General features: G+C 41.9%; 2 protein-coding genes across 4 annotated transcripts in view; both read left to right on the top strand.

The window, feature by feature from the left end:
* The first annotated feature begins 882 nt into the window (after window positions 1-882).
* The window catches only part of TFDP1 (transcription factor Dp-1), a 40,658-nt gene continuing 21,382 nt past the window's right edge, over window positions 883-20,158 (top strand). For 2 of the 3 annotated variants that reach the window (XM_088530362.1, XM_088530350.1), the window contains exons 1-3: window positions 883-972; window positions 2,231-2,315; window positions 14,858-14,924. In XM_088530362.1, coding sequence (XP_088386488.1) covers window positions 2,304-2,315; window positions 14,858-14,924 — 79 coding nt within the window. In that variant the 5' untranslated portion in view covers window positions 883-972; window positions 2,231-2,303. Of the gene's footprint in view, window positions 973-1,532; window positions 1,594-2,230; window positions 2,316-14,857; window positions 14,925-20,158 lie in introns of those variants that run through there. The other variant, XM_088530356.1, reaches the window with a different exon arrangement.
* CDC16 (cell division cycle 16) overlaps window positions 11,220-20,158 on the top strand; it is a 441,073-nt gene continuing 432,134 nt past the window's right edge. The window contains exon 1 of the mRNA XM_088530271.1: window positions 11,220-11,249. The gene's annotated coding sequence lies outside the window, so the exon portion shown is untranslated. The remainder of the gene's footprint in view (window positions 11,250-20,158) is intronic.

Genomic DNA, 20,158 nt, shown 5'->3' with positions numbered 1-20,158 from the left:
CACAAGTTAAAAAAAAAAAGAAGAACTTTAATGTGAATCTAGTCAACTGTCAAACCTTCTCTGGGGTGTATGCTGAATTTTTCTGTTTTGCTTTTTTTTAAACACACCTCTCCCGGTAATGTCTCTTATTCATGAATGCCCGTCCTTTCCAGGCCTAATCAGGAAGCAGCACGGCTTTGAAAAGGAAAAAGCCTTTTCTTTTCTGCCCGTCTTACCCTTCTCCCGCGAGCTGCGTGTCATGTGCACTGGGTACTGCCGGCAGAGCTTGCTGAGCAGCCACCCCCGTGGAGCAGCCTTCCATGTGCACCTATAAGCGGCAGCTTTGACTTCGCTGCACTCCCTGCCATCACTGATGCTCCTTCGGGACTCACAGAGTGCAAGGTGAGGGGACCCTGCTCACACTGACATGCGGCTCTCGTGCTGCTCCATCACACAGCCCCAGCGGGCGACCGTCACCTCGGCGGCCGCAGCTGCACCCGCGCTAGGCTTCCCCCTAGCATCAGGGCTGCGAGGGGGAGGCTGCAGCCCGAGAGCGCCAGGGATCAGCTGTGTCGCAGGGAGCCCTCCCTTTACTCGCCGCGAAGCGACAAGCGCAGAGGCGGCGGCGGCGACAGGACCTGGCGCGGCAGCGGGACGCGGCGGCGGCGCCCGCGCCCCTTTTCCCGCGCGGCGCCGCCAGGGGTCCCCGCCCCCGCCGCGAGGCGCCTTCCCGCCGGCGCCCGCGAGGCGGCTCCTGCGCGCGCGCGGCCGCCGCCGCCGCCGCCCACGTGCTCGGCGGCCGCTCCCGCGCCGATGCTTCCCGCGCGCGCCGCGGGGCGGGCCGTCCGAAGGCGCGAAAGTGCCGCGCATGCGCCCCGCGCCCGCGCGGCGGGGCGGACGGTTGCTCCGGCCGCTCCGCGTGTGCCCGTGCAAGGCACGCTACACCCCCGTGACGTCAGCGCGCAGCGTCACGCCGGGGGGACGCACAAAAGTGTAAGTTTCAATTTTTTTTTCCCTCCCTCCCTTATTCCCCCCCCGCCCCCAGGACCCCCCCCGGCCCCGCGCTGCCCTGCGGGAGCGGAGCGGAAAAATAAAACAGAAAGGGGGGAAAAGGGAACGGGGGGGTCGCGGGGCCGCCCTGGCCCCCACTCTGCGGCGCCCCCCAGGCAGGGGGCGGCGCGGGGGCGCAGGTGCCCGGGGCCGCTGGCCGCGGCGCGGGCGGCGGGAGCCCCGCGGGGCCGCGGCGGGCGGTGACAGCGCGGGATGGGAGCGGGGCTGGCGGGGACACCCCCTCCCGCGCTGCCCCCTCCCCGGCCGCCGCGCGGCGCCGGGGGGCGGTCCCGCCGGGTCCCCCTCCCCCATCCCGGCGCTGTCGCCGCCGCCTCCCCGGCGCGCGGCCGTTGGGGACCGTTGGTGCCCCCGCGTCCCCTGCCCCCCCGCGGCGCGCGCCAGGCCCGCGCGCGCCGCCGCACATGTGCAGTCGGGCGCCGCCGCCGCAGGAGCAGCGCGGGGGGTGCTGCCGCTGCCACCGCCGCTGCTGCTGCCGCCCCGCGCCCCGGCTCTGCGGGCGGCGGCGGGGGATGGAGCCGGCGCTCTCCGCCTGCGGCCGCTCAGGTGCGGGCAGCCCCCCGGCCTGCACGAGGAGCAGGAGGAGGATGAGCCGCTGGGGCGGGGGGGCGCCGCCGGCGGGGCGAGCGGCGGGGTTAGGCGAGGACCGACCTCCCCCGCCTGCGCCATCGCCGCCGGGCGCGCGCCCCTTCCCCGCGCCCCGCTGAGGCGGTTGGCGCGGCCCCGCGGCGCGGGCGGCGGCGGCGCGGGGCTCTGCGGGCGCCCCGCGGGAGGAGGAGGCCCGGGCGGGGGGCGGCTGCCCGAGCGGCCCGGCCGAGCGCGGCCCCGGGGGAGCCGGCACTTGAGGCCTAGTGGTGCCGGCCGCGGGAAACGGGGTGCGGAGGAGGAGGAGGAGGCCGAGGCAGCGTCGCCTCTCCCCGCCCGCGCCCGGGCAGGGACCCTGCGGCCTCGGTGTGTGCTGGGGTGGGGGGGGCTGCCCTGCGGGAGCTCCCACGTGTGGGGCTAGGGTGGGGAGCACAGGGGGGCGATTGCCAGGGACATAAAACTTCCTTTAAAAAAACAAATATCCCCCTTTTTATTTAAAACGTATTTGTTGTTATTTAGTAATTTCTGGTGGAGAAGAAAAAAAAAACTTTTCCTCCTTTCATTCTTATAGTTGGTCTTGTCTTTACTTACTTTACAGAAATTAGCATCGTTGTCTCTCTGTCCTGCAGCCGCCAAGATTTCAGGAGGATTGGTTTCTAGTCTTTGGTAACATGGCAAAAGATGTAAGTATGTTTGTAACACATGATAGGTGGAAGTATAGGTGCTGTGTGTGTGTGTATATATATATATTTATTAGCAGAAACAAAGCAAGTTATGCTTTGTAATAGCTGGCAATAGTGGTTATATGAAACACACTTTTTTAGTGCTGTACACCAGCCTAGTCTATGTTTATCATCAGATAAAACAGCATAAACCAGCTTTGTATCTGCAGCCATTTTTCAGAGTAATTATTGAAGAGATTGCTGCCCTCATAAAAGCACGTGTAATGGTGGCATCATGAGTATTCATATTGTACGCTAAAAATAATCGTGTTTGGATGGGGTCTAGAAAACCCCACATGCATAAAATAACATGGAGATGTTGGGGTTGTCAATGACCATTCCCTTATTGTTGTGTGTTGACAACCATCAAAACAGGAGTATCGGTGCTAGCATCCTGCTCCAGGAGGCATCGTATATTGAGGGGAGAGGAGATACCCCAGAGAGGCTGTGGAGTCTCCTTCTCTGGAGATCTTCCAAACCCGCCTGGATGCCACCCTGTGCCACGAGCTCTGGGTGTCCCTGCTGGAGCAGGGGGGTTGGACTAGATGATCTCTAGAGGTCCCTTCCAACCTCAACCATTCTGTGATTCTGTGAAGATGGCTCAATCTCCACATATATTCAGTGTTTCTCAGCTGTCTACCAAAAGATGCTAATTGGTGAAAACGGGCTTTGGGGACTTTCATCATAGACTTTCGTTCATTGACTTCCACGTTGGAGGAACGTTACTGCTGAGCCAAGGGCCACAAAGAAAGGATACACTTGCTTTTTACCCATTTCAGTTTTTTTTTTTTTTTTTTTTTTTTACAATTAGAAAAACCATTCAAATAGATCTCTATTGAAAATGGAAGTCTTTGTTAATGGCTACTGTAACTTGGCTTTCACATTTCCTTGTTGACAAAGAAGATACTACTCCGCATCCCAATTAAGATACATCTTCGCTTAAACCCACACAACTGAGAAGCCAAAGAAAAGTGATATAGCTTGAAATTCTTAAAAGCAGGTTAAAATTTGATATGAACCGCTGCAGGTTTCAAGCAGCGAGAATTTCAGGGCAACACTGATTAGTTTAACAAATTGATCCTGTAGAGAGTTAGAGTAGCGTAGAAGGAATTGAAAAACATCTTAATGTACAGAGAAGCAACCAGAAATACAGAGTCACTCAAAGCTTGCCTGGCAAAGATAAGCGAGGCCCAGTATGTTACCGATAGCAGATAGTTCAGGGAATGAAAGGCCGTCTTAGCGGGAAGAAAACGAGAGAGAAGCGTTAGAATAGGAGAAGAAATTGAAGTAGTTCCAAGTAACTGGGATATTAAAGTACATTTCCTTAGTGTTATCTTTGGGAAGAGAGGTTGACCCAGACAGGAAGCATTAGCACCTGTGCATACTGATGGATACCCTAGAAAGTCTAGGAGAGCATAAAGACAATGAGGCGTTTAAGAAAGAAGGATATGTTAGATAGAAAGTTCCAGCCTCTCCTAGAAAGGAGAAGAGCCAGGGGAGGAATGAAGAACGTGAGGAAAAGATCCTCCTAATAGGCACAAAAATTGTTTTCAGTGTCTTCTCGGAATAGTAGTAGTAATTAGCTGAATTGAGAAAAATGGCAATGTAGATTTTAGGTGAAATTTTAAGTGTAATTGAACACTGGTAGAAGCTAACTAGAAAAGGCCTGAAATTTTAATTGGAGGATTGTCTAGTCTGTTCTTAAAAACCTCTATGTATATTTAATTGTGTCTCAGGGAAGGAGGATGAGCTACTTCCTTTTTTGTTTTTGCAGACCGTCCATTGCATGCCTGCCATTCAACAATGTTGAAGAATATGTTAATGAATCTTGAAAAGGCAAAATATATTGAATTTTCACAAGTCTGATAATAAGCCATGCTAGGCTTGATTTACTGCTGCAAAATACAGATGCTAGTTGATCCAACACTTTCTGATTTTTTCAGAAGAGAAAATAAGAATGATTCTGGTACTTTTTCTCCAAAGCCCAAGTTCATTCTGTAGTAAAATGGTGGAATTGATCATAACAGGGAAAAAGTAAGTTTCTAGACGCTGAGTCCGCGGAGACCTGCACCCTTGTAGGTTGGAATGCTCCGGCATGGAAACACCGATGTGATGAATGGCTCGTGGTTTCGCCGTGCCACCTACCAAGCGGAGTAACCCGCTGCGGGGTGCCCCGGTGCAGGGGTTGGCGAACGCCTCCACCCCTTCCTTCCCTTTTCTCCCAAGGAGGCCCAAGTGGCCCGGCTGCGGTAAGGCTGGTGCCGCTGTGATACTGAGTCTCCACGGGGCATTTGTGTGAGCAGCGGCTGCCTCCCGCTGCCGCTGGGCGCACGGGCCCAGCCAAGGCAGCCCTGCAGGAGGGGAGGGTGGGCAGCCAGGGCAGGACCAGGTAACGGCAGGGAGGCTCTGCTCCTCTGTCCCCACTGCTGCAAGAAGGCCCATTCCTTTCCCTTCTGTTGCGGGCCTCCAACTCTTTTTTTCTTCTTTTTTTTTCCCTCTATATAAAGTCTGCAACTTGGAAGGCCTGTTTTAAAAGTTAAACGCTCACAGAAGACTGCAGATTGAGAACTTACTGGATCAGCTGAACAAATAGCGAGCATGATAGAGAATGCTGAAAATCCTTTTTTTTTTTTTTTTTTTTTTTTAGGAATGAGTAATTGCAAAGGTACTGATCAGGTGTGCTGGCATGACAATATTTATCAACTATTTCATCAGATTTAAATTATACAAAATAGTAATTTTGTATGTATCTCTTTAAAGCTTTTTAGAGTGCATGTTAAAGTGCAGATTTTTGGCAAAATATTTCCTCTGACATAGTCCAAAAGCGTTTTAGAAAAAAAGATATTTTCATATTTAGCTTCTTAATTAAGAACCTGAAGGTGAAGTTGGAAAGTGTACTCACAGTTAATGTTGCAATTGGATAAACTGGAAAATACTACTTAAGAAAAGAAATGCTAGAAGCTTGTGAAAGCTGAAGTGTATTATTTTTTTTTCTTTCCTGGGAAAATGGGGGTTACATCGTATAAAGAGTGAGGGATCTGGAAAGCAGGGTATTTTGTTCTTTTTCCAGGCTCATTTTCCAAGGTGATCTAGTAGCAGTAGCAAGCATAGTCAGTGCCCATTTTGCGTGTGAGGGTTATGCAGAGCAGTGAAGCAGCTCCAGCAGAAGCTCTAATGGGCAGACCTGAGAGTTTGGGAGGGCTTGTGACCAGACCCACCATGGTTATAACTCAGAGAAGCGGATGGAAATGGACATAGGAGAGAGGGATGCACCGCAGCTCTGAGGAGTGTCCCCACCTTGGGGACAGGATCATTCTACCACCTGCCAGAGACTGTAGCAGACAGTGTGCAGGCAGCGCTGGCTGAGTTGGGGGTGGTTCAGCACGTAAATTTGCGCCGTGCGTGTCTTCCGTGAGCGCAACGAGCTCAGCGTGTGGGAAGCCACCTCGTCTGCATCAAAGTTAGTCAGTCGCATGCAGAGCATCTCCAGAAGCTCCACTTTGGTCATTGCTCTTCTTTCTGGTTACTCAGTGTTATTTTCTAAGATTCTGCAGAGTCAACTTTACTAAAGACTCTTCCCTCGCTTACAGTTTTGTCACGGGCAGGAGCCAGGGTGCCAAATATATCAGTGTCCTCAGCTGACATGCACTGATCACTGATCTCGTACAATAAAATAATAAAATTTGCTTGGGGACTACAGTTTCCAGAAGGAAATAGTGATGTGTCCATCCTTGGGAAACTTAAAACTAGGCAGGGTGAAATGTTGATAAAAGAAGCAGGAATTACTGTAGCAAGAAAGTAAATTATGTAATGCAAGGTTTTCTTGGTCTTCAAACTCCCAGTATGAGACTGAGGACTAGTTGCTGATTAGTTTTATATTCAATTAGGTGCTAGAATTTTTTGAAAATTAAGATAAATACTTCTCACTACTAGTATCAATGGTTAATATACTCTCCTCCACTAATTTACCTTAAAAAAAAAAAAACTGTAACGGAGAATCAGGCTGGTTGCATGGTTCTCCTTTCAGTTATTTCTGTTGCAAATGAATTTTTGAGGCCTCTTAAGCAGCCATAAAGAGAAGCTTGTGGCTCTTTGCTTTTAAGACCCATTTTTGAAGAGAAGAGTTAGGAGCCAGCTTCAGTAGCTGGGACTGTTAGAGAAGATAGTCCAATCTGGGGTAGTACAGCGAGTTCTGGGGAAAAAAAGGACTAGGCAAAAGGAATTAGTAAGATTCCTCTGTTCTCCAAATTTGCATATATAATACTTTCTTTATGTGGCAGCAGTTGTTTGTGATGATTTCGGTTGTTCACCGTTATCACATGGACTGTTTCCAGTCATAGAAAAGAAGTTTGTCATGAAGAATTTGCAGTGAAAATGAATTTGGTATTTCGCAAACTTTTTGGACTGGTGCATCATTGTTAGTCTGTTAGGAGGTCTCCCAAACTCAAATATCTTTCTTGAGAGCTCTTGGAAAACTCATACTTTTTTGTAAGTTGTCTATAGGAATATTAGTTTTGGAACCTTTGATATTAAAATTAGATTTTTTTCTCCAAATTTCGTGTTTTGTTTAACTGTGATCTTTTTCTTGAAGTAGTTGGATTTTTTTTTCCTCTTGATTTCTGGCTTGCATGGCTGTATAAATAAATCTGGAGGTATCTTATTTCATGGTGCCTTCATTTACATTGTTCAATACTAGATATATCCTTTGCATCTAAATTTGCAAAGGGAGCCTGCGCACGCTTGCAAATTCTGAGGATATCATGCAAGAAGTTCTGACTGTGCAAAGGTCAGCACATCTAATCTTGCTCTTAAAGAGATGTAAAGATGTAGGAATTTGGGTTTTTTATGTTTTTTTTTTCTCTGCTTTTTAATTGAGTAATTGGAAAGCATTTGGATAATTTATTGAGCAGAAGGCTTAAAAAAGAACAGCAGTAAACTAACTTACTTAGAGCATGTGTACATGTTCATTAGGTCTGTTTCTTTCCCTCAGTTGAGTGGATCTGTGTTGCTATACAGTAAATTTCACCAATATACCCCCCAAGGTTGTGCGTTTGATAGTTTTCATATGGTGCTTTTATATCAAATCCAGGCAAGTCTTCAACAATCTTAAAGGGTTGCATTTGTGGTTTTTTTTTTGTTTTTTTAAAGTTACTGTTATAAGTATGAGAAAGATGAAAGATGTGTTTGGGAAGTCTTTTGACATGATGTGCTTACAATAGATAGTATCAAAAGGTCTTTAAAAACTTTTTTCAAACTTTTAAAAATATCGCCATGTTTCTGCTTTTATGTATTTTTTGTTTAGCTGTTAGGAGATTCAATGAGACAGAGTAGAGAAGTTGAATCCTTAGTAGAGCTCAGGTATTTCATTCAGTGTTTCATTCACTCTTTTCTGGTGAAGTTTTAGTTCATTTTAGTTCAGTCATTTTAGTCAGTGACTTTTAAGTAACTTTTTTTTTTTCTGTAGTCATTCCTCATGTGTTCAGAAGTTTATGAAGTGAAGATCAAATAATACAGTGAAGTTCTGGAAAAAGTATCTCAACCTTAGACTTCACAGGTTAATTTTTTACTTTTTTTTTTTTTTTAGAAGGAGGCATGTGGAAAAGAAGCTTAAAGCTCTCCTTTGTACATTAGACATAACACAGTAAAAGCATCTCGTTTTGTCTGTATTGGTTTATATTTAAAAGACACAGAAAATAGCAACTTGCATTTGCCACATGTTGCCATATCACATTAGTAGCTACGCAAACTTATTTGAAAATAAAATTGTGGGTTGCTGTAACCTTTTAATACACTGATGAGGAGATTAGTGAGGCAAATGACTTCGGAATGAATCTTGCTTAATGTTATTTGTTGAATTCTGCTGTGGTTCGGATGCTGTTGAACAAACTGCTCTAAAGGTTTGGGTGGAGAAACAGTAGTCTATTAAGGTCAAACCTAGGATAGTAAGCACCAGGAGCTACTTGTGGAAATGGCTATTGATTATTTGTTTGCAGGATTATTTATAATTTATTTTATTATTATTTTGTGATTATTTTAGCTGGTGGAAGAGGCAAGTTGATGATTGAAGTTTAGGATTCCTAAGGTGAATATGACCAAAGTTGCTTCCTTGTTATCACTTTGGAAATAGTTTTGCGGAAGAAAGCTAGCTTCAAAGTGTGCAAGGATCCTGTCAGCTGGAGTTCAATTACGAGCCGAAAGAGTGGTATTTGTAGGAAACAAGCCAATATAATGAATTTGACTTCTACAATGTTTGTGTATCTGTGTGGCTGTTTAAACGGGACCACTGTTAGACTCATCATCAAAGTGAGGTTTTCATGTAATCTTTGATGAATTCTGCTTAGAAAAATACCCCATAAAACCAATAGTCTTGACCTACTCAACGAGATCGTAAGTGCCATTTTGTGTATGCTCAGTGTCCGGGGTACGTGCATTAACAGCAGAGCCTTTATGCAGTGCAGAGATTGATAGTGCTAAACTGAGGTACCCTTCCACGTTCAGTTTTTATTTTCACGATTTTCTGATCTTTTAATGTCTCGCGTTTTGACTTCACCCTGCCAGCTAAGATGATAATACCTCAATTTACTTTTTGGGAAGCTTATGGTATAGCTCATTGCAGAGCGCTTGACAAACATTAATCTTCACAGCGCTGTTGTGAACTGAGGATGATCCCTGTTTTGGAAACAGGCCGTGGAAGCCCAGTCAGTTAAACAACGCCTCTAAGAATTTTGCAGAATCAGACTCCAGAAACCTGGCTGCAGAAGTTCTTTCATGTTACTTTGTGCAGTAGGGCACAGTGCTCGCTACTTCATTTGCAAAATAACAATTCCAGTCTTTTAAATTTGAGACCCTCCTTTCTCCTACTGCAGTCGTCCCCTTTATTCCTTAATTGTCTTTCAACTTCTGTGAAAAATGAATTGAACGTCCTATAAAATAGTTTCCCGCTTTTACATGATGATTCATTCCCAGAGCATGTTTGCTCTTGTCCCTGAATGAGAGTCCAATGGAAAAAATTAGTTTGTGATCATTTTGGTACAGATGACATCACGCATATGGATAGGTGTAGGAGAAAAATTAGGGTTGCCTAAGCAGCCTTATTTCTAGCCCTTTCTCCACTTTGTAGACCTGTTAATTTTCCACCCATTTTTCTGTAGCTTCCTGATATGAAAATGAGGCAAACAACAGCAACAAAAAAACACATTGTCAATGAAGTGACCAATAGTAAAATTGCATGTGAACGGGCCTCTATGTTTATTGTCTGTTCTTAAGAGGTAAAATCTTAGGAACTGTCATCCTCTACGTATCAAATTAAGGTGCATCAAAGATGTGTGCGTTTTTGCTAGTTGGCTTAGCAGATGCTTGCAGCTAGTGGATGTATCTTCCTTCCTTGACAGACTTTGGAAAATAATGTACTCTAATGGAAACAGGTTTCCTTTCCAATTTCTTCTTTTCCTGGTTCTGTCTTTATTGCTCCTTACCTGATTAATCCTCTCAATCTGATCCCAGATTATTTACTTTGTCAGTCCTAGTCTAATTTAGAATAGATTGCGTTCTTCTAAATTCCCATATTCTGCCCGTCTCCACACAGGACCTGATCTCTTCACCCAATCAAAAGCGCTCTGTTCAGTTCTCATCTTTCCCTCTGCTTGAGCGCCTCCCGGTTTCCCTGCTGCAGCCTGTCATCTTCCATGTCATTTTTCTGGCTCATCCCAGAGTTCATTTCATTCCCAGTCAGTCTTAATGTTCCCTGCCTGTTTTTCTGTGTATCCATTTCTGACTCCTATTATTTAAGCGGTGTTACGTATTTGGCACCCACTTTTCTTGTTTGGTTGTCAGTCCCGGTCCCGTGCCTCAGTCTAGTACTAATAAACATTTCTATTTGATTAAATACCTTTCGACAAATACCTCTGCTTCTTCCAACTTCTTTTTTTTTTTCTTCTGCCTCAAGCTCTTTCTCAAGGAATATAATTAAAATGACGTAGAAGCTAGACATAAAAGGACTTCTGTGACCAAAGAAAAAAAATTGTTCCCCGTTTGCTTATCCCAGCAGAGAATGAAGATCTTCCTCTTGGTTTAAACCTAATAGTCTTGGCTTGTTAAGTGTTGTTTTAGCCCAGCTTCTACACTTGGTTGCGCTTTTCGTAGTGTCCTTGTCCATGAATCCAATTTCAATTCCTGTCTTTTCTGTTTAAATTAAAGTTTTAGGGAATAATTCTATGCCAGTTTTTATTAAAAAATTGAGCCATAACTCTGGAAAGCTGAAGAAATGATACTTCTTTAAGGGTGTTGAGTTTTTAGTGCATGACTACAAAGATTACAGAAATCAGGTTTTTAGCAAGGTAATAAATTATTTTGTGACAGTCTGCACTAAGGGATTTTTTTTTTAATGTAAGTGAGATTCTCTTTGTTTTTTTGTAAAATTGGTTTCAGTTTAACTTTAGTATCAGCAAATAGTTTTTTTTTCTTTTCCAAATTGACTAACTCGCAGGCCGAGACCACTCGTAGTTTTTCAACTTTTGCTTCTAAACAAAACCAAAAGAGACATTCCAGTCCTTAGGACTGCAGGGGTCTCGTGGGAGGCCGAAGCCAACTTGGTTGAATTTTAGGTAGTTCAGCTTGTCAGTCAGTTTCTTTTCCCTAGGACTTCTGACACTTTCCATGACACAGAACCTAGGTGGTGAGTTGGGGTAATGGCTCTAGCATAGGTTCGGTAGCTGTAGTTCTCAAATTTGCTAACTTGCCCAAGGGTTTTTAACCTTCTTTGGTGTATGGAAAGAAGATCTATGTCTATATTCAGGCCTTAAATTACTATAGCTTATATGTGATGCTGTACTGAGTGTCAAAAGTGTTTGTTTTTAATCATTGTCCTTTTTTTTTTTTTTTTTTTTTTTTTTAAATGTGGAAGGGACAAAGGGTGAGAAGATGTTGTCTTTTCATATAGCTGTTGTTACCCATTTAGGAAACGAGGTTATTTTATATAGCCATGCAGAAATGTACCTAGCCAACATGTCTCTAAAAGCAGCTCAAAATCGTGAACTTGCAGTCCAGTTGTGAAAGCTGAATCAGATGCTGAAAATGAAATGTTAGGATGTGATATTGTTTGAAGCAGCCTTGACATTATCATCAAAGGAAATAATGCATCTTGAAATTGGGGATAATGAGAAGATCATCACAAAAGAGAACAGGAAGAAAATACATTATCAGGTGAAAAAAAATCAGAACACCTTGATACTAGTTGATGGATAAGGTCTGAAAGCTAAGTGCATTTTCCCATCATAGAACAGAATTTCCTTTCAAGTTTAAACCTGTCTTGTTGGAAGATTACTTCTCTATTGGGGGAAAGAATCAAATACTTTTTGTTCAGAGTGAATCAATGACTGTGTGATTACAGCTAATGGGAACTATGGTCATATTTTCTTCTCAGTTTGTTTTCTTTCTTTATTTTGAACATTGCTTTGTGGTAGATGCATCTTGGAGCAGTAATCCTGGTCTCTCCTCCAAAAATGCCTCAAAAAAAGAGTGAGAAGTACTTTGAAATACAGGGGTTTTTCTTAGTAGCTCCATTTTAGAACAAAGATACCAGATTTCATGTGAGGTGGAAGTTTTGCTTTTCAATTCTGTAGCTAAAAAGAATTTCAAAACACTTGTTTTACAGCTTGCTTGTAACTTTGAAGAGACTCCACTAGTGACAGGTTTTCATAACCTTAGAATCAAATAAGGTATCCATAAATGTGCAGATACTGGAGCTGGAGTAGCAGAATTTTCTATAAAGATTAATTTGCATTCAGAATAGCAGCAGCTTGAGGTGCTGTTTTCCATGGGATTTGATAGTATTCTTCCCAAGTAATTTTCCTCGGGTTTTTCATATTCATGCTCTGTCATAAATGAGTTTTTAACTGCCAGAACTGAGCCTTCCAGCAAGACACCGGTATAAATGGGGGTAGAACTGTAACCTCTCTAGTCTTCTCGAGTCTCCTGCTTTCCAAAGATGTTGTTCTTAGTCAATTAATTGTTCTCCATTTTTTTTTCATTTTTATATTTATCTCCAAATCGCATTCTATTGTCAATTGAAATACAGGGGTTTTCTTGAATTTCTCTGGTTTGCCTGTGGCTTTCGCAAAAGGATGGATTGGCGCATGTAGCACTACCCTGACCCGTTGTAGTGCTGGCATAGCTCCTTTCTGTTTCCAGAGCTGTACGTTGTTTGGGGAAATTTTATTCACTAAATTATGAAGAAAAACTCATCAGGTGATTTGGTATTGCAGTTGTGATAGATTTGCTTGAGTGCCAAAAGATTTTTTTAGAAATGGTTTTATTGGAGAGCATCCTAGTTTAAAAAAAAAAAGTAAAATAAGGACCAATAAATAATTGATTACTGAACTACCTAATTTGCTAATTACTGAATTAATTACAGAAACAGTAATTACTTGCATTTGTACTTATCTGCACTTACAGAATAATGCTCATGGCTTCAGTATTTGTATTTGGATTATCACTAGAACTGACATGTGAACTCAGTGCACGCTTGCTTTTGCACATGAAACTGCGTGGATGTAATAAATTGATATTGTTTAATCCGTGTGCTTTGAAATAAAAGCCACATTACAGAGTAGAACAGCCATTTTACTGATGGGCCACAAATCGCGAGCTGAAGACATTTAATATATTTTCATTCTCTTCAGAATATTTTTGATTCTTATGGAAAAGAATTGGCAGGAATCCTAGAGTTTAAACCTGTTCTTTCTATTGTTGAACAGAAACTGAAGCATTGCATTTTAAAAATATATATATATATGACAACGAGACTGCACTTCCTGTGTGGTTTAACACTTGTTGTGAAATTGAGGTAGCATAGTTATGAAATACTTAGCAAAAAGTTATCCTCACATAATACCGTGGGTTTCAGTGTCCTGGAATGTCCAATTGCCATAGAAGGCGGCTCTAACAACAGAGTTGTGCGTGGTACTGATCTCATGTTGGTGAATTCTTGCTTTCTTTGAAAGTATTTGCCAGTTTAGGGGATGATGCAGTCTGCTGCACCCTGGAATTGTGCAGCAGCGAGGATGAAGACTTAGGCCTATAAAAGGTGAGATGGTTGGGAATAGGCTGGTGGGCCTGTCAGTTCTAAGCAGACCTTGGAATCCCTGCTGAGGGCAAGGGGGAGGGCGAGTAGGGTTTCTATGCTGGTAGGTTGTATGTGCTTGCAGTCCCGTTAAAACAAGGCTATTTCATTACTTTTGGGTAAAAGCAGGAAGTTTTGGGGGGGGGGAAATAGGAGAATGGGAAACAGCAATGCTACAAGCTCTTTATTTTAATCTATCACTTGATTTCTCTCCCTGGTTATGCCTTCTCTGTGCCACTGTGTACAGGCCCCTGCATTTCATGATCTTGGTAGCAAATTTTCCCTTCTGTGTACTTCCCAACCTGCTCACAGTATTCAGTCATTTTTTTTTCTCCTCTTTTTACTGATGGGATAAGAGCTTAGTGATTTTCCCCTTCTCTTGAATTCTTACCTTTCTTAAGAAATAGTTCCTGTCCTGCACCTGGATCATAACAGCTCCACAGCATCCCCTTGTGGCTCTGTCATCCCACAGAACTAAGGTCTCAGGGCAATTAAGCAGGGTTGATTTTAGGCTGATCTTTGGGGTAATTTTTAAGGGGAAAACCTTGCTGTTGACAAATAAGCCAGGTAACTGCATACTGGAGATTCCTAGTAGCCTGCAAGTTACCAGCATTGCAAAATTTAGCTACAGCATCCATAATACGATGTGCTAACCTGTGGTAAGTACGAGTGTTGGCTCTAAATGGAAGCAATACGTGTGTCGTGCGGTTGTTTGTTCATTATTCTGTCAGTGCTGTTTTGTCTGGAAGTACCAAGAAGTTACTGAATCCAATATTTTCTCTCCAGAAATTAATAGTAGGTCTTTTTGAGTAACTTCCACTGTGAGCTTTCTCAGGGGTTGGTGATTACTTGGTCCATTTGTATATAATATTATAACTCTCTTGTTTAAGAGCTTTAAATTCTGATTAAAAGAAAAAACTCAAGATTTTTTTAATGCCATTTTTTTCTGATAAAAATGATTAAAGCTCTGTCTACCATGAGTGCTGTTTTTTTTTTCTAAAATATTTAACTTCTGTAGTAGGTAAATAGTATCTACAGAAATAAAAGTGTAGTTACAGGTGTCAGTGGTTCTTGTTAAAAGGGTTTTAAACTATCTCTTAAAGCAGCACATGGACTATGTGTTCTAGTAGCTTTTAGTTTGGGATACAAAATAGAAAGGTAAAAGTGAAAGGTTTTTCTTACTGCTTTTTCAGAATATGCTATTTATAAGATCTACAAATCTAAAAACTTGGCAAATTTAATTCCATAAACTGTGGTTTCAGAGCGGCAGTTTTTTGAGAAAACTAGAGTGGTGGCAGCAGTCTTTTGGCATGGTTCATTCTATCTTTAACAACAAAAGACTGTCAATATTTGTAAATTTAATAAAAGTTACTTTCTTTAATAGGCTGGACTAATTGAAGCCAATGGAGAGCTTAAGGTGTTTATAGACCAAAACCTAAGTCCTGGAAAAGGTAAGAAAAAGATGTTTAGTAAGTTTCCCTATTGCTTGATTTTTGTAGTTGTTTATATAGTTATGACTGCTTTTAAACTACTTTCTTAGTCTATCTTTTTAAAGCTTTTCTTAAATTGTATTCTATATACTCACACAAACAAATGCTAGATTTTCTATGGCTTGTAATTGCCTTTAAACAGAGTGTCAAGTTTAGAGGTTTTATTGTTGCCCATATGTAGTTTTCTCATTCGGGTAGCTATGTTAAAGTATACAGGCAATGATGGTCTAAAACATCACTTGAATCAGAATGCTTCAGCAATTGGAAAAACAGAAGAGCTGCAGCAGTTTGAAATATATCATGACTATTTGTATGATATTGCATCCTACTCGTGCCTGAGATGGTATTTTCAGTAGAATACTTTAGATTTGCAGATAATGGCAGCGCCCATGCTGTAGTGTATGTAATGAAGTCTATAGCCTCAATTTGCTCAGCAAGCTCAAAAATAAAAATATCTAAACACATAGGGAATTATGCTGCATTTTACAATTAGTGTAACTGAGGGGAAAAAACAGAAACACATCATGTTCCAGCAACCTGCAGTTCTAGGCAGCTGTGCCATATCTCTGATTTTGTTGTGTGTGAAAACTATTCATATGGGAAAGCTGCTTCTGGAGGGAGACTCTGGAACTATTTTTGGGTTTCCTGTTAAGTATATTCTTGCCAATTTATATGTATTTCAGCTTAATACATCTTTTCTACAATGTTTACCTACTATTTATAAGTTGAAGGCCTATATCTTAATGATATACAGCCCAACAAGCGATTTTTTTCTAGCTTCTTCATGAGATAGGCTCCTTTTCCCCAAGATTTTCCTTATAGGCAGTCTGGAAGACTCTTTGCCCATCCGTTTGATGAACTTTGTTGAACACAGGTAACCAGAATTGTGCATATGATTCCAGGCAACGTGTTAGTATGTTTGTACAGAGGTGTTAATTCTTCTGTGCAGTGTCATGTTTGTGGTTCACAGCCATCTTGCAATAGGTTTGATGAAATGGCCATTTTCCTTTGCTGTTGCTTCCATGTGATGATAATCAGGTTTATGCTTCTATGTGACAGATGGTAAGCTTTGATATCTGCACAAGCTGGGTGAAATTTTTGAGGACAGTCATCTGCTTCTTGTCTGATGCTCTCATAAACCTCAGTGTTCACAGAGTTGTTGACTTTATGCATTATTGGGTTGCACTGGTATACTCTGTTCACAGCAGAGCTCCATTAGTGATATTCCTCTGCCCTAGACGCCCTTTTCAGAAGAACTCACTTAAGTATTTCTCTTCACAGCTTGCAGAAGTTCTCATGTGTCTCACCACGAATTTGACTAGCTTTTTTTTTGTATGTAGTATAGTGACTAATATGAAATATTTTGTAGGACTCCCAATAGGCTTGCCACTGCAATAATCTATTAAATAAAAATGCATGTTGCTTTACGAAAGAAAACTGTCTGACTGAGCTTTCACGATCTGCTTTTGAAGGAGAAGGCACTATGGCTTGAACAAGTGTATTAACGTGTATTAACTGCAGAAGGGATGCTTATTTGTGTCTGCTGGAAAGAACTTGCAATGCAAACAAGCCAATACATTAATTTTTTTGTTACATCCATAAGTTTCCTTCAGCTTGCTGTCCATGCTTAGCTGGTCTGCAAGGCTGTGGAGACATTTAATTGAATGGATTGAGAAATTGCTCTGGAGTATCTGCCTCCCCCCACTCCCTGAAACAATGAAAAAACACACTTGATTCTTTACAGCTCTACCATTTTATCAGCCCCTGCGGGCACTAAAACTGATTGTTCGGTAGGCAGATATTTATGGAGACTTTCCATGCCAGTATGTTTTATGCTATGTATGAGTTAAGTTTCTAAGGCTCTGTTATCATCAGTGGAAATCTAGTCAATACCAAGTGTGGAGTCTAGCCCGTAAGAATTGGAAAGGTGAATCTCATATGATTTCATAGTTTAAAAAAAAGGCGGGGGGGAAGAGAAACAGGAATCAAGTTACTTTGCTTTTAGAATTTCTAAAATTAATTTCAGTGGCTAAATATTTTACTTGGGGCTTGCAACTCCATTCTTAATCCAACTTTGTTCTTAATGTATACCAACACAAGTAGCACACACTAAGCTTTCCTTAATTAATCTCTGAGCATCATTGCTTTCAGGAGAGTTTCTATAGGGTAATGCTCAGCAACTACAGTGACTGCTTCTACTAGCTTGATTGTTTTACATTTCTTACCTCTAACTTGTTTTATATGCCAATTTAACACAAAAAATCTTGTCACTAAAATATTTAGATGCATAGTAGATGGAATTTATTCACTAAAGTGGCATTTATTTTTCATTGTTACTTTGTAGTAATTTTAAAGTCTTTTTTTCTAGAGTCTTTAAGAGTGGATATTTTAAGTTTAACTCATACAGAAGGTAGTATGTACTTAATAGTAGTTGCGAGCATTACATAATGGGAAAGTCTAGTGCTGTCTTACTAGGTCTGTGAAAGATTTATATTTATATTTTTTCTTAATTTTTGTTATTATTTGCTATTTGCTATTATTTTAGTTCTTTTTAGGTATTTAATAAGGTGGTTCTTTTGAATTACTTCAGTGACAGGAAGAGTAGAAATGCATCTGGTTTACTTCAAGAATGAGTTAAAGGAGTCTGGGGAAGAAACCTTTCTATTCTTCTCTGAGGTCCATCATTGATAGTTTGGATTTGGTTTGTTTTTCCCCCATCAGCCTTATATTTCATTGAAGGAAGGAGTCTTTTGTTTAGAAATCACAAGTGTATCACAGTGACAGTATGGGGAATGTACAGCTTTACTGATACTGGGTAAGTACCCTGCTGTGTTAGACCAGTAGTTTGCTTAGCCCAGTCTGCTGTCCCCAGTAACATTAATAGGGGAAGCTGTTCAGGGAGAGTATGAGTACGTGAGCCAAGCTGCTCAGTGTGGTTCTTGCCCTTTCTACTTTCCCAGCATTCAGGGTAATTGGATTAGGAATATTCAGTGGTGCTTTCCATCATCTTTGGGAATATTCTGATTTTTGAGAAGCTCAGGAGAGTAAGAATGCATCCTCAACAAGAAATTCTCTTCTGACTTCTGCTTCTGTTTTGCTAGTTGGGTGTGAAAGGTATCCGGAGGCTTCTGAATTTTGATACTACAGATACCATTTCACAGAAACTTTTAGAGCTGTTTCTGTACAAACTTGATCCGATTTAACTTGGTACAGGAATGACATAGGTACCTGATGTTGCAACTATCACTCACAAGACTGGGATTGCTATTCAACCTCTTAAGACTTTTAACTAGTTCATGAAGAAAGCAGAAAGTACTTTGAGAAAATGTTTTCAAACCTTATATTCAAGTTTTTACAAGCCTAAGGAGATGAGATTGGCCTTTGAAGCAGCTAGAAATTACTCTGGAGTGTCTGCCCTGGGAACTGAGTTATTAGACCAAAGAACAGAAGGAAAGAATGAGATGGTTTTTATTACTTGTCAGTAACTTGAAGCCAAAAAAAAAAAAAAAAGTCTGTGGTGATAATCCGAGTCATAGACATTCTTTAAAATCATCAAATCATGTGATTGTTTTATCAATACAGTATGTAAGCTTTGTGGAAGATTTTTTTTATCATGATGGAGCTTTGGAAGTTAGTCCTTCAGTTGAGACATCTGTAGAAGATATGTAAATTTGAAGACCTTTTGAAATAGCTTGAAAATGAGCTATAAATTTTTAACCTACACTAGCAGAAATCCGGGACATGAATAGAAGAAAATTTTTCCCCGTTTATATTTGTTTTTAAAGACTAAATTTTGTTGGGTAGATAGCTCTTGCTTCTTAGGTGAGTGAAGAAAAGTTGCCATCATTTGTCCTGCTTAGTGGTTATGCTGAATAACCTCTTGCTCAAACATCCCAAAGCTGTAGAAGCGGGGTTAGGGAAGCGCTGCCCTTGCGTTTGTTCCCAAAGCAGTTGTCAGAAAGGGCTCAGAAGGCAGTTACCAGCTTGCTTTAGCTGAGCTGGGGTGGATGTTCTTGCAGCGTAATTCACTTTGCAGAGGCTGTTCAAAATCATGAACTCTAGACTGTTTTTTTTTGTTGTTTTTAATAAGGATGTATTTATTTATTTTTAAGGAAAAAGTAGTAAAAATACTGTTCAGTTTGCAACATTTGATTTGAGTAATGCATACGAATTTTAGTAAATTGTTTAGTAAAATGGCATTCGATGTAACACCATTTGAGATTTGAGAAGATGGCTTTTTTTCTTCAAAAACCTCTTCAGCATGAAAAAAAGAAGTATGGGGGAGTTTTGTTTATGTGTCATAGAGATGAGGTGGAGTCTTGTGCATAACTTGGGAAAAAGTTGAGTGTCTGTTCACCTATGGTCCCTGGTACTGCTGTATGTTTCTGCCGAAGGAATGTAACACCCAGGCATTTAGCTGTGAAGTTACCAAAAAAAAAAAAAAAAAAAAGCCATGCCTGCTGCAGCAGCTCAGGCAAGGTGCAAATTTTCCCTTGCCTTAGGGTGGTACCTTTAGCTCTACCTACTTGAGGAAAATTCTCTCTGCCGACTTATGTTCCTTTGCCACTGAGAATTTAACCCAAAGGGCTAATTCGCAAAGTTAAAGCTCAGAAAAGTAGCAATCCAGTCAGTGACACACCAAATGATATAAACCTCTGTTTGATCTGAGGCCATGTGGGTTCCCACATCTTATGAAGGATTTAGAAAATTATACAAATTAATTTATCTTCTTGATGCAGATGTGTGTGTAGAGAGAAGTGTGCTTTGTCAGTCCTTGATTGAGGAAATATAGGTAATACAGGTTTTCAGTATGTTTGATTTCAGGGTGCTCTTGAAAATAGGAAATAACTTTATGAAATTAGGAAAATAATTTCTTCTGGAAGACCTGTCTTTTTTTAAGGAGGTGAGGCATCGCTAGCTGTTTGTATCTTGGTGCGACTTTCAAGCACAACATTTGCCAATATTATCTGAATTTATAGGCTGGTGGAGTTCAGAGGCGTAAATCCACACGTTTGATCCAGAGTAGTTGATGTGGTACAAATGTCAGTGTGGAAGGCTTTGGTGTAGCCAGAATAACCAAGTTAGTTTTCTGGTATAAGCCTGTATTCTAGGAAGGGAGAAGGAGATGGGGTAGCACATGCAGCACGGAGGTATCTCCTAGTGTGCAGCTTTGCTGGTGCCTCTGATAGCAAGTG

The sequence above is a fragment of the Tinamus guttatus genome, unplaced genomic scaffold, assembly GCF_059628265.1.
Source record: "Tinamus guttatus ecotype Peru unplaced genomic scaffold, ASM5962826v1 Tinamus_guttatus_pri_ptg000030l, whole genome shotgun sequence".
In the NCBI taxonomy this organism is placed as follows: domain Eukaryota; kingdom Metazoa; phylum Chordata; class Aves; order Tinamiformes; family Tinamidae; genus Tinamus; species Tinamus guttatus.
The sequence above is the reverse complement of the archived record's forward strand: the minus strand, read 5'-3'. Positions and strand labels throughout refer to the sequence as shown.